The 22,143-nt window shown below is 44.7% G+C and overlaps 1 protein-coding gene across 2 annotated transcripts in view; it reads right to left on the minus strand.

Annotated features, from left to right (window-relative positions):
* WWC2 (WW and C2 domain containing 2) overlaps positions 1-22,143 on the minus strand; it is a 213,537-nt gene that overhangs the window by 56,695 nt on the left and 134,699 nt on the right. For both annotated transcript variants that reach the window (XM_073643338.1, XM_073643348.1), the window contains exons 9-11: positions 13,228-13,470; positions 12,746-12,835; positions 2,369-2,958 (exon numbers count right to left, since the gene is read on the minus strand). In XM_073643338.1, the coding sequence (XP_073499439.1) occupies positions 2,369-2,958; positions 12,746-12,835; positions 13,228-13,470 (923 nt within the window). The remainder of the gene's footprint in view (positions 1-2,368; positions 2,959-12,745; positions 12,836-13,227; positions 13,471-22,143) is intronic.

Here is a 22,143-nt window from a genome sequence, read left to right on the forward strand (position 1 = left end):
TGGGCAATGCTTACCAGGATGGGAAAATTTACTAGTAGCTGTTGAATTCCTCACCCTAGGCTTATACTTGAGTCAATAAGTTTTCCCAGTTTTTTGTGGTAAAATTAGGTGCCTCGGCTTATATTTGGGTTGGCTTATACTCGAGTATGTATGGTACCACATGTCTACTTTACATTATCATCATTTCTTATTTTTCCAACAAAATTTACAAAAGCTATTATTTTAGGGACCACATCACATTTGAAGTGACTTTGAAGAGCCTATATGACAGAAAATACCCAAAAGTGACACCATTGTAAAAATTGCACCCCTTAGGGTGCACAAACCTACATTCAAGAAGTACATTAACCCTTAAGGTGCATCACAGGAATTTAAACAACATGGAAGGAAAATTTCACTTTATTTTTACACCGTTCCTCGTGTGGTATAAGTGATTAGACGGCTTTATTCTTCGCGTTGGTGTGATTACAGCGATACCAGATTTTTATGTTTGGCTGGCATGCACTAACCCCCTCCTTCACCCTCACACCACACACACACACACACACACACACCTTTTTATTTCTTTTCCTTCAAAAACAAAATTTTTGCATCACCATACATCGAAAGCTATAATTTTTCCATATTTCTGCCGACAGTCATGTTAGGGCTTGTTTTTTTGTGGGACGAGTTGACATTTTTATTGGTAACATTTTCAGTTACATAACATTTTTTTCATCGCTTTCTATTGTGATTTTTGGGACCACATTTATATAATTTTTTAATGTTTTGTCACTTCTACACAATGAAAACTATTTCATAGAAAAAATATTATGTTTGCATTGCTTTATTCTGAGAACTATAACTTTTATTTTTCTGCTGATGGAGCTGTAAGGTGGACAAGATGTTTTCAGATATTTTTATTTGTATTAGTCTTTTTTATCACATTTTATTCAACTTTCTTTTCCAGCAGTATGATGAAAAGCCATAGTCTTTTTTTCCACAATTTATTTAATTTATTTTTTTTTAACAGTATTCACTGTAGAGGTTAACTAGTATGACAGTTTCATAGATCGGGTAGTCCTGGACGCGGCAATACCAAATGTGTGCACTTTTTTTGTTTATTTTTGTTTTTCCATAAATATGTGTATTTATTGGTGTAATATTTTTGTTTTTTTATTTTGTGGGGGAGGGGGTTGTGTTTGTTTTTTTTAAATAATTTTTTCAGTCTTAACTTATTTATTTTTTAAGTTAGTCCTTCTATGGAACATTAACTTTTATTAGTCTGATCACTGGTCTCATGCATTGCAATGCACCAGCACTGCAATGCATGAGACCTATGATATCACATAGGCAAATCGCCAGTTACACCCTGCTTGTTGCTGGGTCTAACAGGCCACTGTACCTGGCACACCAGGAGGTCATTGTTTGACCTCAGGGTGCCATGACAACCACCAGCCCCTTCCCGCTCAACCTTCCAAACCTGCAATTGTCATCGATTGCGGCATCTGGAGGGTTAATCAGTAAGGGGTGGTGCGGGCACTGGCCCTGGCTGTTACCCCAGAGCTCTGCTGTCAGTGGAGCCAAGCTCCCAGTGGTGATTGTGCTGGGAAGTGATGATATTTCAGCACTTCCCGGCGATCACATGCTGTGATCGGTCAAATAGATTGTCCGATTGCAGCAATCACAGCGGGGACCACTGAAATGCGTCCCCACGTCTCTGGTCATGCCGGTCAGCTGTCAGTGATTGCTGTTGGCACGGAGCCATCACTTCATGTTTTCATACGGTAAAGATATACAAGAGCGCAATAGAGTCTTATCCACGTTTAAAGGGTTGGTATTTATAAGTAGAACCGCTCACTTTGCGTGGTTGTGTCAGACACAATACTTATAGAGCCTGAATACCAGATGCACCAGCTTCCAAAAAAACAATAGATTTAAACAGCAGGATAGGAAGTATTTCTGAGTTCTCCGGAATACAACATGGTTATGGTAATAGAATTGTAGGTTTATTGTCAATGCATTTCAGAGTCAGTGGACTCTGAAACACGCTGACAATAACCCTGCAATTCTATTACCATAATTGTGTTTTCACACGGTGACAGCTTAAAGAAATGACGGGTATAACATGTCATGATGCGGGAACTAACACCTGTTCATTACGTGCTGTCAGTCATTAGTCGTTAAGGGGTCAAAAGCTACATATGCAAAGTTACAAACAGCTAATGTCAAAGTATAACAAATAACTGAGTGAGGGTTAGCGAACATCAACATTTCCTGATTTACTGTACTAACATCAAGGCGAGGTTGTATGCCACAGACAGACCAGATGCTTTTGTCTGCAGGTCATTGGGACAGGTGCATGAAAACCAGAAGCGTTGGTCCTTACCTGTGCATTCTTCTGGCAATACTGTAGTCATCTCTTGCTTTGTGCCTTTTTCCTCAGAGAAGGATTGGGATTGCTCTACACAAGAGTCCAATAAATGTTGATTTTCACTGAGGCTCATTTCTGAGAATATTCCAGGAAAGTCATAACTTTCAAAATCAGTACCAATTGTGTCCTGAGTAGTCAAAGAGAAAGCTCCTTCCAACACTGGAGGAGAGCCTGGCGGGGACAAGGATGAAAGGGAGGATAGGGATGAGAGCGATGTCACAGACTTTGGAGGCTTGGTTTCTTGTGGGTCCTCTTGTGCAGTGGGCAGGCTGGTATAGTCTGGCCTGCCGTGGGAATGCACTACCTCATTTTCATGAATGGTAGTGATAGGTCCAGCTGGAATGTAACCACTTTTCTCTTGGAGTAAGAAGTCCAGCTTGTATTGATAGTCCAGGTCTGATGGACTGTCACCTTGATTGTAATACAGGTCCGTAGAGCTCAATGAATTGAGGGAACCTAGACTAGAAGTGTTCAAGGACCCACGACTGGATGCTAAGGAGCCAAGGCTGCTACCCGATGAAACAGACAACGTGCTGGCAGACAAGCTGTGTATTGAAGAGAACGATAAAGTTTTAATTAGACCGCAATTACGGATTATACAAACAAATAAAACCAAAGCAATTCTAAGGTTATCTTCCTAAGAAATACCATGTAAACTGTAGAGGCCAAAAGGACAGCAGCCTTGTTCAGCATACCACTGTTGTGGTGGCAATATAAAAGGACAAAACCTAGTAACAAATGAAATGCCAAAAGTCTAAAGTCTAGTCTTTGGTTAGATGAATGAATGTTGTTAGCAGGTTGAATGTAGAACAATTCTGGTCTGGTCTAGTTGTTCACTTTTCTAAAGCAGTATTTACTAGATGCATTAATGCAGAACTTTTTTACTCTGATTTTGTGGAAATACAGTAAAAATGTGACCATTTTAATGTATGTTTGGAGAAACTTGGCAGAATAAAAAAAAAAATGCATCAGGAATGGATCGTGTGATCATGGCCCAAAAGGTGTACAAAAAAAAAAAAGCTGTGTAAAAAAGCCATAGTAAATATACGGTAAGCTATTCGGTTGTCAAGTGTGTATTGAAAACCAGCATCTATTTCACCTAATACAATCACGAGGGAAAAAAAAGCTGCAAAGTAAAAATGGTTATCAAAATAGAACTGTTAATACTTGATTATTAATATGCAGTGAATGAACATAAGTTAAATCTAAATCACAATCAATATTTTGTGTGACCACTCAATGCCTTCAAAACAGCAGTAAACGGTCAATTCTTCTAGGTAAATTTGATCATACCTCTTGAAGGAACTAGGCAGGGAGGTTGTTCCAAACATCTTGGAGAACTAACCACAGATCTTCTGTGGATGTAGGCTTGCAAAAATTATTCTGTCTCTTCATGTAATCCCTCACTGACTCAATATTGAGATCAGGGCTCTGTGGGGGCTAAATCATCACTTCTAGGACTCTTTTACTCCGATGACAGGATGACAGGTCTTAATGACATTGGCTGTATGTTTGGGATCGTGGTCCTGCTACAGAATAAATTTGGAGCCAATCAGATGCCTCCGTGATGGTATTAGATGATGTAGAGGTATCTGCCTGTCTTTCTCGGCATTGAGAACATCATTAATCATGACCAAATCCCCAACTCCATTTGGAGAAATAGCTCAAAATTTGCAAGGAACTTCCACCATGCTTCAACATTGCCTGCAGACACTCACTATTAGGGTTCACTCACATGAGCGCATAACACAGCAGAGTGATATCCGTTAGCACGCGGCCCAATGTTATACTATGGGGCAGTACAGATCTGCGATTATTTTCTCATGCTGATTTGGCATGAGAGAACAATGACAGCATGCTGCAAGTTAACCTGAGAAGTCTATGGGTGCGTGTGAAACATCAACAGCATCCGGATGTCATCTCAGTGCAGTCCGAAATCTGCGGACAGAGACAATGGAGAAATTAAGTTCTCCATTCTCTCCGCACCGGTGCTGCGATTCTATCATGCGAGAGACTTGCAACACAGTCAGATGACACTCAAACACTAACTGGGTTTGATCCAAGTGTCATTAGCATAATCGATCAGATTCTCTCACATGAGATAATAGACGGCCATGTGACCTCGGGCTTAGACCACATTCACACATTCAGTATTTTACATCAGTATCTGTAAGCCAAAATCAGGAGTGGAACAATCAGAGAAAAAGCATAATTGAAACATGTGCACAACTTCTGTATTTTTCACCCACTCTTGGTTTTGGCTTAAATACTGATGTAAAATACTGATCAAATACTGAACGTGTCCTTATGCTGCGTTCCAGATAATCAGAGAACAAACTGCCTTTTGAAACAGGCAATAATCTCAAAACTAGACTCATCAGTCCAGAGCACCTACCAATATTTTTCTGCACCCAAGTTCCAGTTGTTATTTGAGTTATGTCGCCCTGTTTCTATGTCAAAGTTATGGTTTTTGGCCACAGTTCTTTCGCGAAGACCACTATTGGCCAGACTTCTCCTAACAATAGATGGGAGTATCTGGGTCCAACTGGTTTCTGGCAGTTCTGAGATGGTGGCACTGCTAGACATCTTCTGAATTCGAAGGGAAGCGACCATAGGTGTCTTTCATTTGCTGTACAAGTTTCCTTGGAAAAAGACTGTCTACGGTCCTCAATGATAAGAATGATGGCTATTATCACTGTTAACACTAGTTACTCCTACAATCTATAATATAACTGGAGATGCTGTCTCTGTCTGAAGCCTTTTTTAGACTGCGCAAGCGCGACACGCCTGCACAGTCTGGCTCCAGACAGAACGAATGGAGCCGTTACAGGTAAGAGGAGTGTGTATGGGGCCGGAGATCACGGTATGCGTAGACACTGAATGCATACCACAATCTCTGGCGCCATACTTACATACTTACCTGACCGGGAGGAGCGTTGCCGCGGCGCCTCTCTTAGCCGGAGACCAGGGCAGGAGTGAAGGCGTCAGAATCGGCGCATGCACATAGCGATCTCCGGCGCCATTTTGCTGAAGACATACTTGCAGTGTATCTTCAGCAAAATGGCGCCGGACAGTGCAGTATGGGCATGAGCGTACTCCGGCGCCGCACTCCTCCCCCGGCAGAACAGGACACCACAAAGCTGGAGCACAGGGAAGAAAGGGGAGTAAAAGTATTTATCTTTTTGTATGTGTACAGCGTAAAAGGGATGAGGGGTGCCACGCATACCAGGATTGGGGGGTGAGGGGGCCACGCATACCAGGATTGGGGGAGAAGGGTGTGCCATGCATCCCAGGTTTGAGGAGGAGGGGTGCCATGCATCCCAGGTTTGGGGAGGGGGGTGCCATGCATCCCAGGTTTGGGGAGGAGGGGTGCCATGCATCGCAGGATTGGGGGTGGGGGGGTGCCATGCGTCGCAGGATTGGGGAGGAGGGGTGCCATGCATCGCAGGATTGGGGAGGAGGGGTGCCATGCATCGCAGGATTGGGGAGGAGGGGTGCCATGCATCGCAGGATTGGGGAGGAGGGGTGCCATGCATCGCTGGATTGGGGAGGAGGGGTGCCATGCATCGCTGGATTGGGGAGGAGGGGTGCCATGCATCGCAGGATTGGGGAGGAGGGGTGCCATGCATACCAGGATGAGGGATACCATGCATACCAGGATTGGGGAGGAGGGGTGCCATGCATACCAGGATTGGGGAGGAGGGGTGCCATGCATACCAGGATTGGGGAGGAGGGGTGCCATGCATACCAGGATTGGCGGTGAGGGGTGCCATGCATTCCAGGATTGGCGGTGAGGGGTGCCATGCATTCCAGGATTGGGGGTGAGGGGTGCCATGCATTCCAGGATTGGGATGAGGGGTGCCATGCATTCCAGGATAGGATGGTGGGGACAGGATGGGGGCAGCAGAAATACCAGGAGGAGGGTAGCACATACCAGCATGGGAGACCATATACCAATAAAAATGCTCGCCACCCGGGCGTAGAATGGGTTCAATAGCTAGTTGAATACAATCCTACAATGTCACTGGACTTCATGCAAGTGTACCTAGAAAAATGTATGTTTTATGCAGTTTTAAAGCAGAAGGTGATCTCCCCAAATACGGATTTGATTTACATTTCTCATTTGTTCATTAATTTTGCTTTAAAAGATAGAAAATAATTTTAATTTTATAAATCAATAAATAAAATGCTTACGTTTTAGCATTCTTTACAAACCTGCCTAAAACTTTTGCACAGCACTGTGTGTATATATTATATATACATTAAACACTTTACAGAATATCTATATATTTTTGTGTGTATATATTATATATTTATTACGCACACACAATCTTTTGTAAGCATGCATACTGCACATGGTGTGAGCAGTGTATTCGTTGCTACGGTTTTTCCTGCCTTTTTATGTCGGCTGAGCTTGTACAATCCCTGCAGTGTTCAAAGCAGTATTATCTGTAAAAAAAAAACTTTTTTTTTTTTTGTTTTTGTTTTTTTTATATACCATTTAGTTTCAGCAAGCAATACGTTATGGGGTGTGCAGAGCTGCATGCTTTCTGTAAGTCAGAGTTACATGAAGCATCCCTGGAATCGCTTTGTATCACTGCCGGCTATGTCAGTGGCATGTCTGACATAAAAATCTTTTATATCATCAAGCAATAATGATGGTACTTTTTTTTTTTCTTGGTTTGCTGGCAAGCAACTCTGGTTAGAAAATTATGCATCTCCGCTCTGGTGAACTTTCCTTAAACAATCCTCTGATCTACATTTAATAACCAAAAAGAAAATATATCACGATGGAACGATGCAATAAATTAGTTAAGTAGTACATGACAAACGCAATATACATTGATTAACAAAGTCCGTTCTGTTTGCCTTTCTCCAGATGCTGCATTGCAAATAAGCAGCAGTGTTAACAGGAACTATCCTAAAGTTGCAGTTCTTTCATTCTTATGATCTTCAGGGGTCAAAGAGGTCCAACCTCTGCCAATCAGATATTGATGCATGTCTGTCATAAGACAACCCACTTAAAAATTCAACTTTATATATTTTATTTCTAATAAAATCAAGATAACTATACATAACAGATATCTGGTGGCCAACCCTTCATACTCGTGCACACTCAGCTCAATGAGTATGCATATGTTCTGAAAAAAGAAATAAAAGTAAGATCTGGAAGTCGCTTATTATCCTCTATGGGAATAAAAGGATTGGGCATTCAACACGCCTGGTCCTTCACCATAATTTCATTTCATTTTGCATGAGGCTACAGGGGGCCACCATACACATTAGATGGTCAACAGGGTGAGTAGATGAGATGTTAGTCTAATTTGTATGGCCAACTTTAGATTTGAGAAGCAAGTGATCATTAGGCCTTCCCCATGTACAGCATATAGATTGTATACATTAATCCAGAGGTCTCAAACACGCAGCCTCTGCTGCCCATGGGACACAGGAGCTCCCAGGGACATCCTCGGAACAGCAGAGAGGTGGCCGAAGGAAGAGTGTGATAGTGCCCCTTAATGCCTTAACGCCAGAACACAGCATGTCAGAGTGGAGCCATTTCTTTCTCACGCTGTTGGATAGCTGGTGATAGGTGAATAGAGAGGATGTTTTTTAAAGCCCTTAAAAACATCCATGTTTACGGTGCATCGGTAGGGTAGGCGACTTCCCACAAACCACCGTACATGTATGAAGATCGCACTGGCTCACAAGCAGAAATGGCACAATCATCAGCGTGTCAGCTGTATATCATAACTGACACCTTGCTGAATCGGCCATGATCAATATTCGCACCAATAGCGGCCGTTTAACGACTTAGATATTGCAGTCGATAGTGACAGCGGCATCTAGAAGGTTATTTGAGGGAGGGGTCTCCCTCTCTAAGCCTTTCAGCACTTTGTAATTGTGGGGTGCTGGTAATTGCAATGGCCAACTGAGGAAAGCAAGCCATGTTGGCCTGCAAGTCCCTGCAATAAACAGGGTTTAACAGGTGAAGTATCAGTGTAAAACTCGCAGATCTAATATTATGCAGTACAGAAGTATTGCAGGATATCAAATCAGCGATCCAGCAAAAACAAAGTCACATATACAGCCCCTGGCAAAAATTATAGAATCACCCGGCTCGGAGGATGTTCATTCAGTTGTTTAATGTTGTTGAAAAAAAGCAGATCACAGACATGGCACAAAACTAAAGTCAATTCAAATGGCAACTTTAGGGCTTTAAGAAACACTAAAAGAAATCAAGATTAAAAATGTGGTACTCAGTAAGGGTAATTTCTTTCAGACCAAGCAAATTTGCCAGGGGTTGTAGGACAAAGGAAAAAAAATTACTAAAAATGAAAAAATACAAAATATAACATAAAAAAATATAAAAAGTATAAAAAGATAACAGAAAAAGGTTTTGCCACTAAAAATGCTTTATTATGCAAAAACAAAAGTAAACATGTTCGGTATTGCCACATCTGGAATGACCCAAGCTATAAAACTGTACCATAACCCATAAGTTGAACATCGTAAAAAAAATAGATAAATAAAAATACACCAACAATGTGGCTTTTTTATTATACAAACAAAAAAAGAATAAAAACTGATAAAAAAGCTACAATTATAATATATGTGGTATTGCCTTGGGAAAGCAGCAGGCGAAATGTGCGTCAGGGTGTGGGCATCCGTATGGTTTCTGGGTTACTACACCTTATATATGTTATCGTGTCTTTACTATTTCCACTGCTATATGTACAGGGATACAGCATATGCACTCTCAGGTATTATGTATTCGTTCTTCTTGATACTTACCTAATTTGTAATATTGGCACTGATCCATATGTTAACTATTTGATACCCCTACCTATGCATGTCCTTTGTACTGTATTTCCTTGATCTTTTTTATGATGTTATGTGTGTTTTTAATAACATCTTTCAATAAAGTTAATATATGTTTTCTTATGGTGGTGTGACATAACTTTTCTGTAGGGATAACCTCTCATCATGCAAGGAATGCAGCCCATAATGTTCACATTTCTTCTATGTGCGGCCCATTTCCCCATCTTTATGAATTGGAAGTTTGCCTCCATTCTTTTCCTACTGGTCAGATTTGAGTTGGTAAATCTGGTCAGAAGATTCATGGACCATGGTCACGGCACTCACATAAAACTACGTTTTCTTCCTATAGTTCCTGAGCTGACTGACACAGTGTACTTTAGGAGTGATGCATGCTATGGAATGAGATATTTGCCCCCACTGAATGCCGCTGCAAGGAACACTTAGCGAGATGAAGTGCCTTATATTGACAAGACTCCAGTGATTATTCAGGCTGTAATGAAGTTGTTTGTCAAACCTAATTAGTTCTCCAAACATTATCAATTTATTTACTTAGCAGTATATGTGAAGACGCCCCCAGAATGGATCATTATTACTCTATTAGTACATCGTGTTAATTAAAATAAATAGTTCTTCTCACAATTACATCTAGGTACACAGCGTCTTCTCTGCAGCGTGCACATATCAGGCCTGATCGTTAAATCCACTTGTATCAAAGCCCACCATTACCCAAGCAGAACTCTCAGCTCTTCATGGGAAATTAAGAATTAGGTTATCAATCAATTATTTTTTTTCTCCAAAAAAAAGTTTATTTATTTAAAAAAACAGAATGCACTAAAATGTGGTTGTTTGGTCTAAGATGGTTCATCTTGAGCATTATATTAGAGCGCTGGGCTCTGGGTGTCAATTATACGAACACAAATATCTGAACTGAGTGTGACTTTTCTACACTTTCATTTCACTGTTCAAAACACTTAATGCTCCCAAACAGACTAATGAGCTGACATTTTTATTGATACCATTTTTGGGTATATACAATGTTTTGATCGCCCGTTATTGCATTTTAGTGCAATGATGTAAAAACGTAATTCTGGCGTTTTGATTTTTTTTTTTGTTACACCATTTACCAATTGGATAAATTCACTTTGTATTTTGATAGATCGGACATTCCTGAACGCAGCGATACCAAATTATTTTAAATTGTTTTTTTTTCAATGGGACAAAAGAGGGGGGGGGGGGGTTTGAAGGTGTTGTTTTTTTTGTATTTTTATAAAATACAGGGTGGTCCAAAAGTAGGTGGACAGAAAGTGTAATAAGGTTATGAAGGGGGAGATTTATCAAACAAAATCCAATAATTTTAGATACCATTATGTGGAGTGATGAAGCTTCTTTCAAATTATCCGGCCATATTGACAGACATAATTGTATTTACTGGTATAATGAGAACATGCATTTAACATTAGAGCAACAACTAAATGAGCCTGGTGTCAATGTTTGGGGTGGTATTTCAAGTTTTGGTGTTTTAGGACCAATATTTTTTGATGGAACAGTCACAGGAGATAAGTATCTCGAAATTCTAATGAATCAAGTTGTTACCCAGTTACAGCAACAGCCTAATTCAAATGACCTTTATTTCCAACAAGATGGGGCCCCTCCATATTATTCAAGAGTAGTCCGCGAGTATCTTGGTGAAACATTTCCTAATAAATGGATTGGCTGAAGAGGCCCGCTTGATTGGCCGGCACGTTCACCAGACTTGACCCCAATGGATTTTTTCTTTTGGGGAGCACTCAAGGACAAAGTTTATAGTCGAAAACCAAAAAGTGTCAGTGATTTGAAAAATTACATAAGAGATGCATTTCAAGAAATTAATACCCAAAGAGACTTGCGCAAAAAAAGTTTGTCGAAGCGTAAGAGGCGACTTCAAAGCTGTGCAAATTGTAATGGAAAACAGTTTGAGCACCTGCGGTGATAACATTTAAGGGCTTTTGTATTATTGTTCAGAATAAAATTTAATTGTCAATGTTATGCTTGTGTTAGTAAATATCATTTTATATATAAATCAAAATAAATGTTATTATTTTCTGGCCACCTACTTTTGGACCACCCTGTATATATTTTTTTAAACTTTTTACTGTCTTCAATAGTCCCCTTAGGAGACTTAAAGCTGCGATCGTCCGAACTATACTTAGCATTGCCTCAGTACATCACGATCTATGAATACCGGCCACAAGCCGGCGTTCACAGGTGATTCACAATGACAGATATGGGGGTCTTCGGCAGACCTCCGGCTGTCAAGACAACCCATCAGCGCCCTGCAATCATGTGACTGGGACGCCGATGGGTGGGATTTCTAATGCGCTTCCAGCTGGCACGTGTTAATTGCCACTGTCAGTGGCTGACAGCGGGATTTAACTGGTTAACAGTTGCAGGTGGAGCATTGCTTCATCCACAGCTGTTAAAAGGCACTTGTTGGCTGATTAAATCAGCCATCAAGTGAGGGCAAAGATGCAGCCTCAGTGTCGGAGCCCGCATCAAAGTCAGGGACACTACCTTAGAGGTAAATATACGGTATAAGTCATGAAGGGGTTAAAGAGGATCTGTGACCAGGTTTTTGCTACCCCATCTGAGAGCAGCCACATGTAGAAGTGGAGCCCCTGATTCTAGTAGTGGGTCATATATAGGGCCACTTGCTGTCATTTTGATAAAAACCTATTTGATCTGTTGCAGATCTGGCAGTTCTCTGAATGCTGACCTCTATATAACAGCCCACACCAATGATCAGCAGTTTTCTGCCTATGCACAGTGTACAAAGAAAGCTGCAAATCAGTGGTGGGCGGCAGGGTTATGCAGAGCTCATGCACATGGAGGACTACATGGCAGCAGGGTTACTAGTCCTCTAGTGATAAAATCACTTATCACCAGGAGATTATCAAAACTACAGCAAGCAGCAAAGTAAGTGACAACACTGGAATCAGGGTTTCTGTTTCTACATTATGCTGCTCTCAGATGTGGCAGTAAGAACCTGGTGACCAATTCCCTTTAGATAACCAACTTTTGATGCAGTTTAAAGAACATCAAGTTGAATGCAATTTTATGGAATTTAGCGGCTAAAATCAATCAGTAGAACCAAGAAAAAGTAGTCAAGGCCTCGACCACTTTACTATATAGAGTATTTTCCTCCCTGATATAGTGACACCTTTTTAGCTAACACTGCTTTAGTCATTTAGCATTATTTGCACAAATGGTGATTATTCTCAGCATATTAACCTGTAATCCTACAATGTGTGTCATAGCCGGCTTCACGGCTGTGAACTGTGGCACATTACAATGACGCCAAGGCTCTAAAACAAATGCACAGCGACACGAGCCTGGCAGATATGTACACATCACCAGTTTTATACTTTACAAATGCTTTTAGAAGCTGAAGCCCAGGCTTCTAATAAGACCGGACATCTGAGAACTCTGCAGAGAACAAACTGTATGCTGCTAATTATCGTCAGGTCGCTGACCTACCTTTTCAGCTCTGAATGCAAATAAGTGGCCAGTTTTGTGGTTTCTTCCAACTTTTTTACCAGCTCCTTCTTTTTCTCTTGAACTTTTAACCTGAACAAAACACACAGTGATCAGGGAAAAAGTTTGTGATTATTCTTTCGGTTTTCAGGGACTTTAACATGATCACAAAAAGCAGAATCACAAAGATTACTAAAAACGCTTGTTCTTGATAATCATCTAAACAGACTGCCAATCACCCAAGGAACAGGTAAAACACTCATTTATTGTGTGAACAGATCTTTTGGTTCGCACAAAACATCACTGTTCTCGGCAGCACATCCTCCCCGACCTGTGCTGCCGACAACAGTGGCAGGCTTTATAGACAGAAGAGTAGACAGGCTATAAAACGACGGCTGATCAGCAAACTAGCAACTCATCAGCAGTCTTTAAGTGCTGCCAATATTAGCCACCGGCTAGTGTAAATGGAACTCAATGAAGGTTACCTCTCGGCAAGTGCTTGGCTGGGTGTGCTCCTGACGGACAAGAGGTCCTCTTCTAGCCGCCTCCTTTCCTCTTCCAGTCGTTCCATCTCATCTTGAGTGCGTTTTCGGGTAGTTACAAACTGAAGTTCTTTTAGAAGCTCCTCTTTCTCGTTAATAAGCAGTAGTTTCTCTTTCTCTATGTCTAGTGCTCCCGGCCAGGCCTCACTGTCCAACTTGGATAGCTCTATCTTTAGGTTTGCCATACTGAAAAGACAGGTAAAAGATTAAGACTTGGATCTGCTGAGAATTCAGATTCAATTGGAACTCTGTAAATTAGCCAAATTCTGATCGGAGGACTAGTATGACATGACTGCCCATGTAATACTGCATTTCTCCTGCAGCTCCTGTCCCTCTTGATTGCCTAAGGGTTTCAGCGATCAGACCTATAGTGATCCACCATTTGCCAAGTGAAGGGAGAGGTGGTTCTCCAGATGCAATCATGCCAGATCCAGCTTTTCAGGCAGCCGTCAGATAGAGACCTGCACAGTTCTCTCCATGTACTACTGCAAGAGCTATATAAACAGCTGGAACAGAAGTGAATAAAGAGAGTGGTGCAGTGACCAATGGAACTGGAATCCTGGCATTACAGGAGTCAAGGCACCCCTCTAATCAATGTGAACCTAAAGCTGTCAAACATTTCAGGCATATCCTGTATTCAATGTTCAAGTGGAGAAGACAACCTTTGGTGGTCTAATGTTCCTGGCTGGAAGGAAATGAGAGATTGGCCAGACTGTAAAGGTAGACCTCAACATCCCAGGCCCCTGTATAAAATAAAAAAACTGAGGGGTTTGTCACATGAAGCCTGTAAGAGAGAAGATGATTAGTGTTGAGCGAGCACTAAAATGATCGGGTGCTTGAAGCTCGGGCCGAGCTCACCGTGATACTAAGGTGCTCGACCCGAGCAACGAGTCCAATGTTAGTCTATGGGAGACCCGAGCATTTTTGCGGCGGCACCACCGGCAGTCTGTAGAAAGCCTAAAAAGTGCCCAAAACGATAGTGACAGTGCTCAAATGACATGGGGACAGCATGGGGATCACCCCAGGAAGCATTTCTGACCCCCAGGTCACTGCTGTCAGCAACGTGGTCAGAGGTATTAAGCCACTTTTAAGGGCTCACAATAAAACGTTCAAAAACGAAACTGAAACTGCTTTCCTGTGAAACATGTTAACCCCTTGGGTCTTTGTTTTTGTGTTTTCATTTTTTGCTCCCCTTGTTCCCAGAGCCATAGAATTTTTATTTTGTCAATATGGCCATGTCAGGGCTTATTTTTTGTGGGATGAGTTGTACTTTTAAACGCCATCACTGTTTTACCATATCGTGTACTGGAAAACGGAAAAAAAAAAATCCAAGTGCGGTGAAATTGCAAAAAAAAAAGTGCAATACCACAGATGTTTTTTTTTTCCACGTTCATTGAATGCTAAAACTGACCTGCCATTATTATTCTCCAGGTCATTACGAGTTCGTAGACACCAAACATGTATAGGTTCTTTTTTATTTAAGTGATGAAAAGAAAATCCAAAGTTTGCTAAAAAAAAATTACGCCATTTTCCGAGACCCGTAGCGTCTCCATTTTTCGGGATCTGGGGCAGGGTGAGAACTTATTTTTTACGCGCCGGGCTGTCGTTTTTATTGATACCATTTTGGGGTAGATCCGATGTTTTGATCGCCCGTTATTGCATTTTATTGCAATGTTGCAGCGACCAAAAAAAAAGTAATTCTGGCGTTTAGAATTAATTTTCTCGTTACGCAGTTTACCGATCGGATTAATTCTTTTTTTATATTGATAGATCTGGCGATTCTGAACGCGGCGATACCAAATATGTGTGTGTGAGATTTTTTTTTTATTATTTTATTTTGAATGGGGCAAAAGGGGGGTGATTTAAATGTTTATATTTTTTTATTTTAATATTTTTAAAAACATTTTTTTTACACTTACTGCATGCTTCAATAGTCTCCATAGGAGACTAAAAGCAGCAGTTGTCTGATTGCTTCTACTGCATACAGGCGATGAGCAGATTGCCTGTATGCAGGAGAAATGCTCCTGTGCTATGAGCGCCGACCACTAGGTGGCGCTCATAGCTAGCAAGACATGACAACCACAGGGGTCTGCAACAGACCCTGGGTTGTCATGACAACCCATTGGTGACCCGCGATCACGTGACGGGGTCACCGATGGGCGGGGCCTAGGACGCGCTTCCCGTAAGTGCGAGTTAAATGCCGCTGTCAGAGACTGACAGCGGCATTTAACTAGTTAACAGCCACGGGTGGATCGCGATTCCACCCGCGGCTGTTGCAGGCACATGTCAGCTGTAAGAGTCAGCTGACATGTGCTCGGTTCAGTGCGGGCTCAGAGCCGGAGCCCCACCTGAACCGGCCTTTCCGACCTGGTGCGTACTATTACTGACAAGGTCGGAAAAGGGTTAAGGAACATCCTTTCAAGGGTAAAGACTTGTGTATAAGGTAAAATAAATAACCAAAAACAAAAATACTCCTCCACACCTTGGGCTATGTTCACAAGTAGCATTTTTTTTTGTAATGCTTTCAACCGTGACAAATGCATTCACTGGGAAATGTCATTTTAATGTGGCACCCCAGGGGTCTGGTTGCCACAGTAATAGAAATATTATGTCTGAGAGCAAGTGGGAGGTTTCTCTGGTCAGGAGCCCTAAGCATGCAACACTGCCCGCCCAGACCTGGGAGGGGAGGAATCTGCCCTTATAAACTGGGTCTGGGGCGGGATTAAGTGAGTCAGAGTCTGGAAGTCAGAGCCTGGAGAGGGAAAGTAAGAACTAGGAGCTCTGTAGGAGCAGGAGCGAGTGCCAGAGGCTGGAAGCTAGAAAGCTCGCCTTGGCTGAAGACACTAAACCCGGACACGGAGTCCGAGGCTGTGGGGACATCCAGGTCCAGCAGCAGAATCCAACCGGCAGGGGATTCCATGTCCTCTGGCCTTAGAAGCCCAGAGGCACGGTCACAAGCAAGGGACCAGCACCGCCATCGTGAAGCGGAGGCTAATGGATGGTCCCAAGTCACCAGCCATACGGGTGAGCACCACACGGTATACTCAGGGACGTGAGCTACTTCTACCCGCATAGAGCAAGGTAGCCAGGAAAGAGTGCAGATAGTCGGGGAGGCCTACAACTCCACCTGGCCAGGGGAGATCCTACTTGCTTACAGACTGACCAGGCCCCTACTGCTAACCAGTACTCCCGGGAGGGTCTGTGTTATACCATCAGTAAAGACCCTGAACTGCACCACACGTCTCTGTGTTTCATCGCCGCACCAGCACCATCAGTACTGGGACGCTCACACCATCACTCCCATCATCCACACTAGCTGCCCTGAGGCAATACTTCTCCTGTGGGGAGTTATCCCATACTTGGCTGCGCATACAACATCAGCCTCAGCGGTCTGCAGCGCAGCGGCGGTCCCCACTGACCGCAATCCACGGGTGGCGTAGTCGGACATTTGTGATCACACTCAGACTGCCATAGGTTTGACCACCCTGGGCACGGACCGGGTCACAGCCAAGGAGGACTACAACCCCCAGCGATTCGGCTCCGGGTATCCCCTGCACAGCACAGGCCCAGGGGGCGCGTCATTAACATTTTACAATCTTATCTGGCAATGTGCTGTGTGACACATGCATACAGTGCTGAAAAGACATGGGAACAGCATGGGGAAGACCCCAGGAAGCATCTCTGACACCCAGGTCACTGCCTAAAAGTGTGCCCATCAGAAGTGATCCTTGCCGCATCAGAAGATGCAGACTTGCAACTATCCTCGTGCAAGTCCTTGTACCAGGGCAGTGTTTAATTGTACCTCCCCCATTCCTTGCAATGCAAGCGCAAATATGCAGCCAACCACCCACCCACCCGCAGGCTGCAATACTATACTGCTAGCTTGCACTTGAAATGGGGCCTTTTACTTTGGAGGAGGTCGAAGCTGGCCACTACTTCATGGCTGCTTCGGCAGCGAGGTCTCCATACGCAGTCCCCAGCCGCCACTATTTGTCCCGGTAACCTTCCCCACACTTTTCTTAGCCTGGCCTGCTTTAGGGCAGCATTGGACGACCCCACCAGACAACCAGACTCCTCCGGTGGGCCCTGGCTTCTCCATCAGGGGAGTTGAGAGTGCCAAAGTGAGGAGCATGATGATGATAGAAGTTAGCATCTGCTTTGTTTTCTTGGAATGCAAGCGTAAGTGTGCAGCCTGCCACCCACCCACCCCCTGGCTGCAATACCATACTGCTAGCTTGCTTGCACTTGAAATGAGGCCTTTTAGGCTTGTGGAGGCAGACGCCGGCCACCATGTCATGGCTGCGTCGGCAGCCTGGTATCCATACTCAGTCCCCAGCCGCCCGGTGGCCGGGTGTCCACACTGTCCCCAGCCGCCAGGGGGCGGCCGGGTGTCCATACTCTGTCCCAAGCCGCCCCCATTTGTCCCGATGCGCCTTATACACAAGCGCGCATACCAAAACTTTACCTGTGCCCTCCCCAGTGCATTTAGTGGGAAGAACAGCCTAACCACAAACACGTGGACAAGTGAATGTGGCCAGGATGGTCCATCTCACTGACGCCTTCACACTGGGTTAATATTGTGGAAGCCGGGACACAGTTGGACACTGGGATGCAACACATCCTCCAGACAGAGGATTGCGGGTACTGGGTCAATCAGGCTTCAACACAAAGTTCAGAAGGTAGACAGCAATAGTGGTCAGCCTCCTACACAACGAGAAAATTATTCATGATCATGAAGCCATTCATCTCCTTAGCTTTCTGTTCCTTGGAATGCCAGCGCATGTATGTAGTAGCGGCTAGGCCTGAGGTGGTCAGCGTTTTGGCGCATATCCTACCTCCTCCGAGGATTGCTGGATGTTTTCCTGCTACTATCCCAGTTCTATGACTCAAGTTAAAACAAAGCTTCAGGTGATGAATGATGGATGAGGTGGTAGCAAAGGAGAACAGGGAGGAATAGGGACCATTCACATCAATATCAGGCCAGTCAACCACACATGTCTTGTAGGATATGTTTCTGTACCAAAAAGAGAGGTTCGGCTACACAGTTATAGGGCATACAGTGAGTGCAATGCCTACCAAAAATTTCGAGGCACTCCAATGCCCCTTGAAAGTGACATGGGGGTCAGAGGGCCCTAACTAAACTGTTTTTTCCATTTATAGCAACTGGGTCTCCTGTACACTGTTGGCCTAAGCAGTGAATGGAAGGCTTTCCAAAAATTATGAGGAACTGCAATGTCCCTTGAAACAGACGTGGATTACAGCGTACTAAAAACCTTCTACCCATTATTGGGGAGTGGGTTTCCCTTAGTGTTCGCCTATGCATTGAAAAGCAAAAGCGGACTAAAATTAGGAGGAAATGCAATGCCCGTTCGAAGAGTCGTGGAGGTTAGAGTTAATTAAAAACAACAATTCAATGCCCCTTGGAAGAGCTGTGGAGTTCAGAGTGGTTTAACAAGACGCTTTTAATGCCCCTCGGAAGAGACGTGGAGGTCGCAGTAGCTAAACAAGACGGTTTTAATGCCCCTTACAAGAGCCATACAGTACAGCATCTTAAAAATATTATTCCCCTTATTGGGGAGTGGGTCTCCCACAGTCTTAGCTTATGCCTTCCAAGCAAAAGCTGACAAAAATAAGGACGGAGGAACTTTCAATAATGGCAACACGGACCACGGTCACCCTAGTGGTATAGAGGTGGAGGAGGCTGAGGATAAGGAGAACATAAAACAGCCGAAATGTGTGGGTGTGAAGCGGTGCATGTGAATACACCTCCCGAAATAACACAGTGGATTTGACTTTATGTTACTCTGCTGCCATTTGGTGGTGATTAGAAGTCTGGCCCAATCCAGCCCTTGTTCATTTTGATAAGGGTCAGCTTGTCAGCATTGTCAGTTGACAGGCGAGTGCGCTTATTAGTTATAATTCCCCCAGCAGCGCTAAAAACACGCTCCGATAACACGCTAGCGGCAGGGCAGGCCAGGACCTCCAAAGGGTACAGAGCGAGTTCATTCCAAGTGTCCAGCTTGGCTACCCAATAATTAAAAGGCACAGAGGAATCACGGAGGACGCTGGTACGGTCAGCTAGGTACTCCTTCACCTTCTTTTGAAACTTTCCACTCCTTTTGAGAGTACCCCGCGCCTCAGGGTCTGTCCGAAGGGAGGGTCTGAGAAAACTGTCCCAGAACGTTGACAGTGTTCCCCTGCCTCTGCTGGATTGAAGTTGCGTCTCTCTCGCATGTACGCCTTGGTTGGGCAATGAACTGTGACCTCTGCCGCTAGCGTGTTCAGATGGGAATTTTTTTAACAGTTCTGCAGCAAGGGCCTTCTGGTACTGCCCCATTTTTGTAGACCTCTCCACCTCAGGAATAAGAGAGTGAAAGTTCTCCTTGTAGCGGGGGTCTAAAAGTGTCACCAACCAGTAATGACTGTCACCCAACATTTTGACAACGCGAGGGTCACGGTTAAGGCAGCGTAACATAAAGTCAGCCATGCATGCCAGACTGGTAACGGGCAAGACTTCCGTGTCCTCACCAAGATGACTAATGACCATGCTCTCCTCCTCCTGCCCCCTGTCCTCAGGCCACCCACGCTGAACAGACGGTATGACAGTTGTACAGGTACTACCGTTTACAGCGCATGATACCAGCTCCTGTTCTTCCTCCTCCTCTCCCTCATTGTCCCCCAATGCACGTTGGGATGAGATGAGGCTGGGCTGTGTGTAATTGACAGCTACGGCTTCTTGATCCATCTCATCATACTCTGGCTGCAATGCCTCCTCTTTAATTCTCTGCAGAGAGCGTTGCAAAAGACAGACAAGTGGAATGCTGACGATAATGATGGCGTCATCGCCACTCACCATCTTGGTGGACTCCTCAAAGTTTGTCAAGATGGTACATATGTCAGACATCCAGGTCCACTCCTGAGGCCTTGTAGCAGCTGGTACTCCACAACTGCTCTCTTCTGCTCACAAATCCTTTCCAACATGTGGAAGGGAGAGTTCCAACGTGTGGGGACATCACACACCAGTCGGTGTGACGGAAGCTGCAAACGCTGCTGCAACACAGCAAGGGCGGCGGAAGCTGTAGCCGACTTGCGAAAATGAGTTGACAGGCAACGTACTTTGACGAGCAGATCTGGCAACTCTGGGTACGATTTAAGAAACCGCTGAACCACGAGGTTAAGCACATGAGCGAGGCATGGTACGTGTGTGATCTCGCCTTGCCTCAGAGCCGCCACCAGGTTACGGCCATTGTCACACACGACCATGCCTGGATGTAGGTTCAGCGGTCTCAGCCACAGATCTGCCTGCTCTTTCACAGCTGTCCACAACTCACAAGCAGTGTGAGGTTTCTCACCTAAGCTTATGAGCTTCAGCACAGCCTGTTGCCGCTTGGCGGAGGCAGTACTGCAGTGCTTCCAGGTTGTAACTGATGTGATATCTGAGATGGAGGCTGAACATGAGGAGGAGGATGATGCGCAGGAGCTGTACACTGTGGGGGAAACTCTGACTGACATAGGGCCCGCAATCCTCGGTGTGGGGAGGATGTGTTCCGTCCCAAGGTCCGACTGGTTCCCGGCTTCCACTATGTTTACCCAGTGTGCCGTCAGGGAGATGTACCGTCCCTGGCCACGAGCACTTGTCCACGTGTCCGTTGTCAGGTGAACTCTCCCAGTAACTGCGTTGTTGAGGGCACGGCAGATGTTTTGGGACACGTGCTTGGGTAGTGCGGGGATGGCACACCGGGAAAATAGTGTCGGCTGGGGACCGAGTACCGAGGGACGGCCACCGCCATAAGGTTGCGGAAGGATTCCGTCTCCACCAGCCTAAAATGCAGCATTTCCAACGCAAGCAGTCGTGAAATGTGCGAATTTAGGACTGTGGCCTGTGGGGCGTTGGCTGCGAATTTCCGCTTTCGTTCAAAGGTCTGGGATATGGACAATTGAACGCTGCGGTGGGACGTGGACATGGACGTTGATGCTGTTTCTTGAGAAACTGCCAGAACAAGTGAAGACTGAGAGGAGGGGGCATCTTTGCATGCAGTATGGACAAGAGATTGCCCTGCACACACAACAGGGGGTTCTATTGCACGCACAACAGCGGAAGAAGCAGTGGTGACACCCGCTGACACTGGTCGTGGACCCTGGGGTTCACCCCACAAAGTCGGGTGCTTTGCTGCCATGTGCCTGATCATGCTGGTGGTGGTCAGGCTGGTAGTTTTGTCACCCCTGCTGATGCTGGCATGGCAGGTGGTACAAATGGCCTTTTTGGGGTTATCAGCAGAGTCTTTAAAAAAATTCCAGACTCTGGAAGCCCTACAGGTTGTACTGGCAACGTCCCTCGTGTTGGTGTTACGGGGAACTGTTGCCTGCCTTCTGTGTGCGGCCACCACACTGCTTCTTCCTCCCTGTTGGGGTACTCTGCCTCCCTCACCCTGTGTGCTGCTGGCCTCGCTCAGCATGTCCTCCTGCCACATTGGGTCAGTTACTAGATCATCCACCACCTCCTCCTCTTCCACACCACAATCCTCCTCCTCACTTCCTGGCAATTGTATCTCGTCATCGTCCACGTCTTGTGACAAATTGCCAGCGTCGACTTCCTCTGGCCGTGGTTGTTCAAATATTTGGGCATCGCTACATGGGATCTCCTCTTCCACCACTTCAAGCGGAGCAGGCGAGGGGCACAAATATGGAAATGGACCAGTGAACAGCTCTTCAGAGTGTCCAACTGTGGGATCAGTTGCTGTCTGACGACACTCGGCATGGTGGGAGGAAGGAGCATCAGGGTGAGGAGGAGTATGCGGTCGAGACTCACGGCTACTAAGATTTCACCGTGTGGAAGACAGACCGGAGGTGGTGGTGCCC

This window comes from Phyllobates terribilis, unplaced genomic scaffold, assembly GCF_046119375.1.
Source record: "Phyllobates terribilis strain yellow unplaced genomic scaffold, ASM4611937v1 Scaffold_1__5_contigs__length_1240528914, whole genome shotgun sequence".
In the NCBI taxonomy this organism is placed as follows: Eukaryota; Metazoa; Chordata; class Amphibia; order Anura; family Dendrobatidae; genus Phyllobates; species Phyllobates terribilis.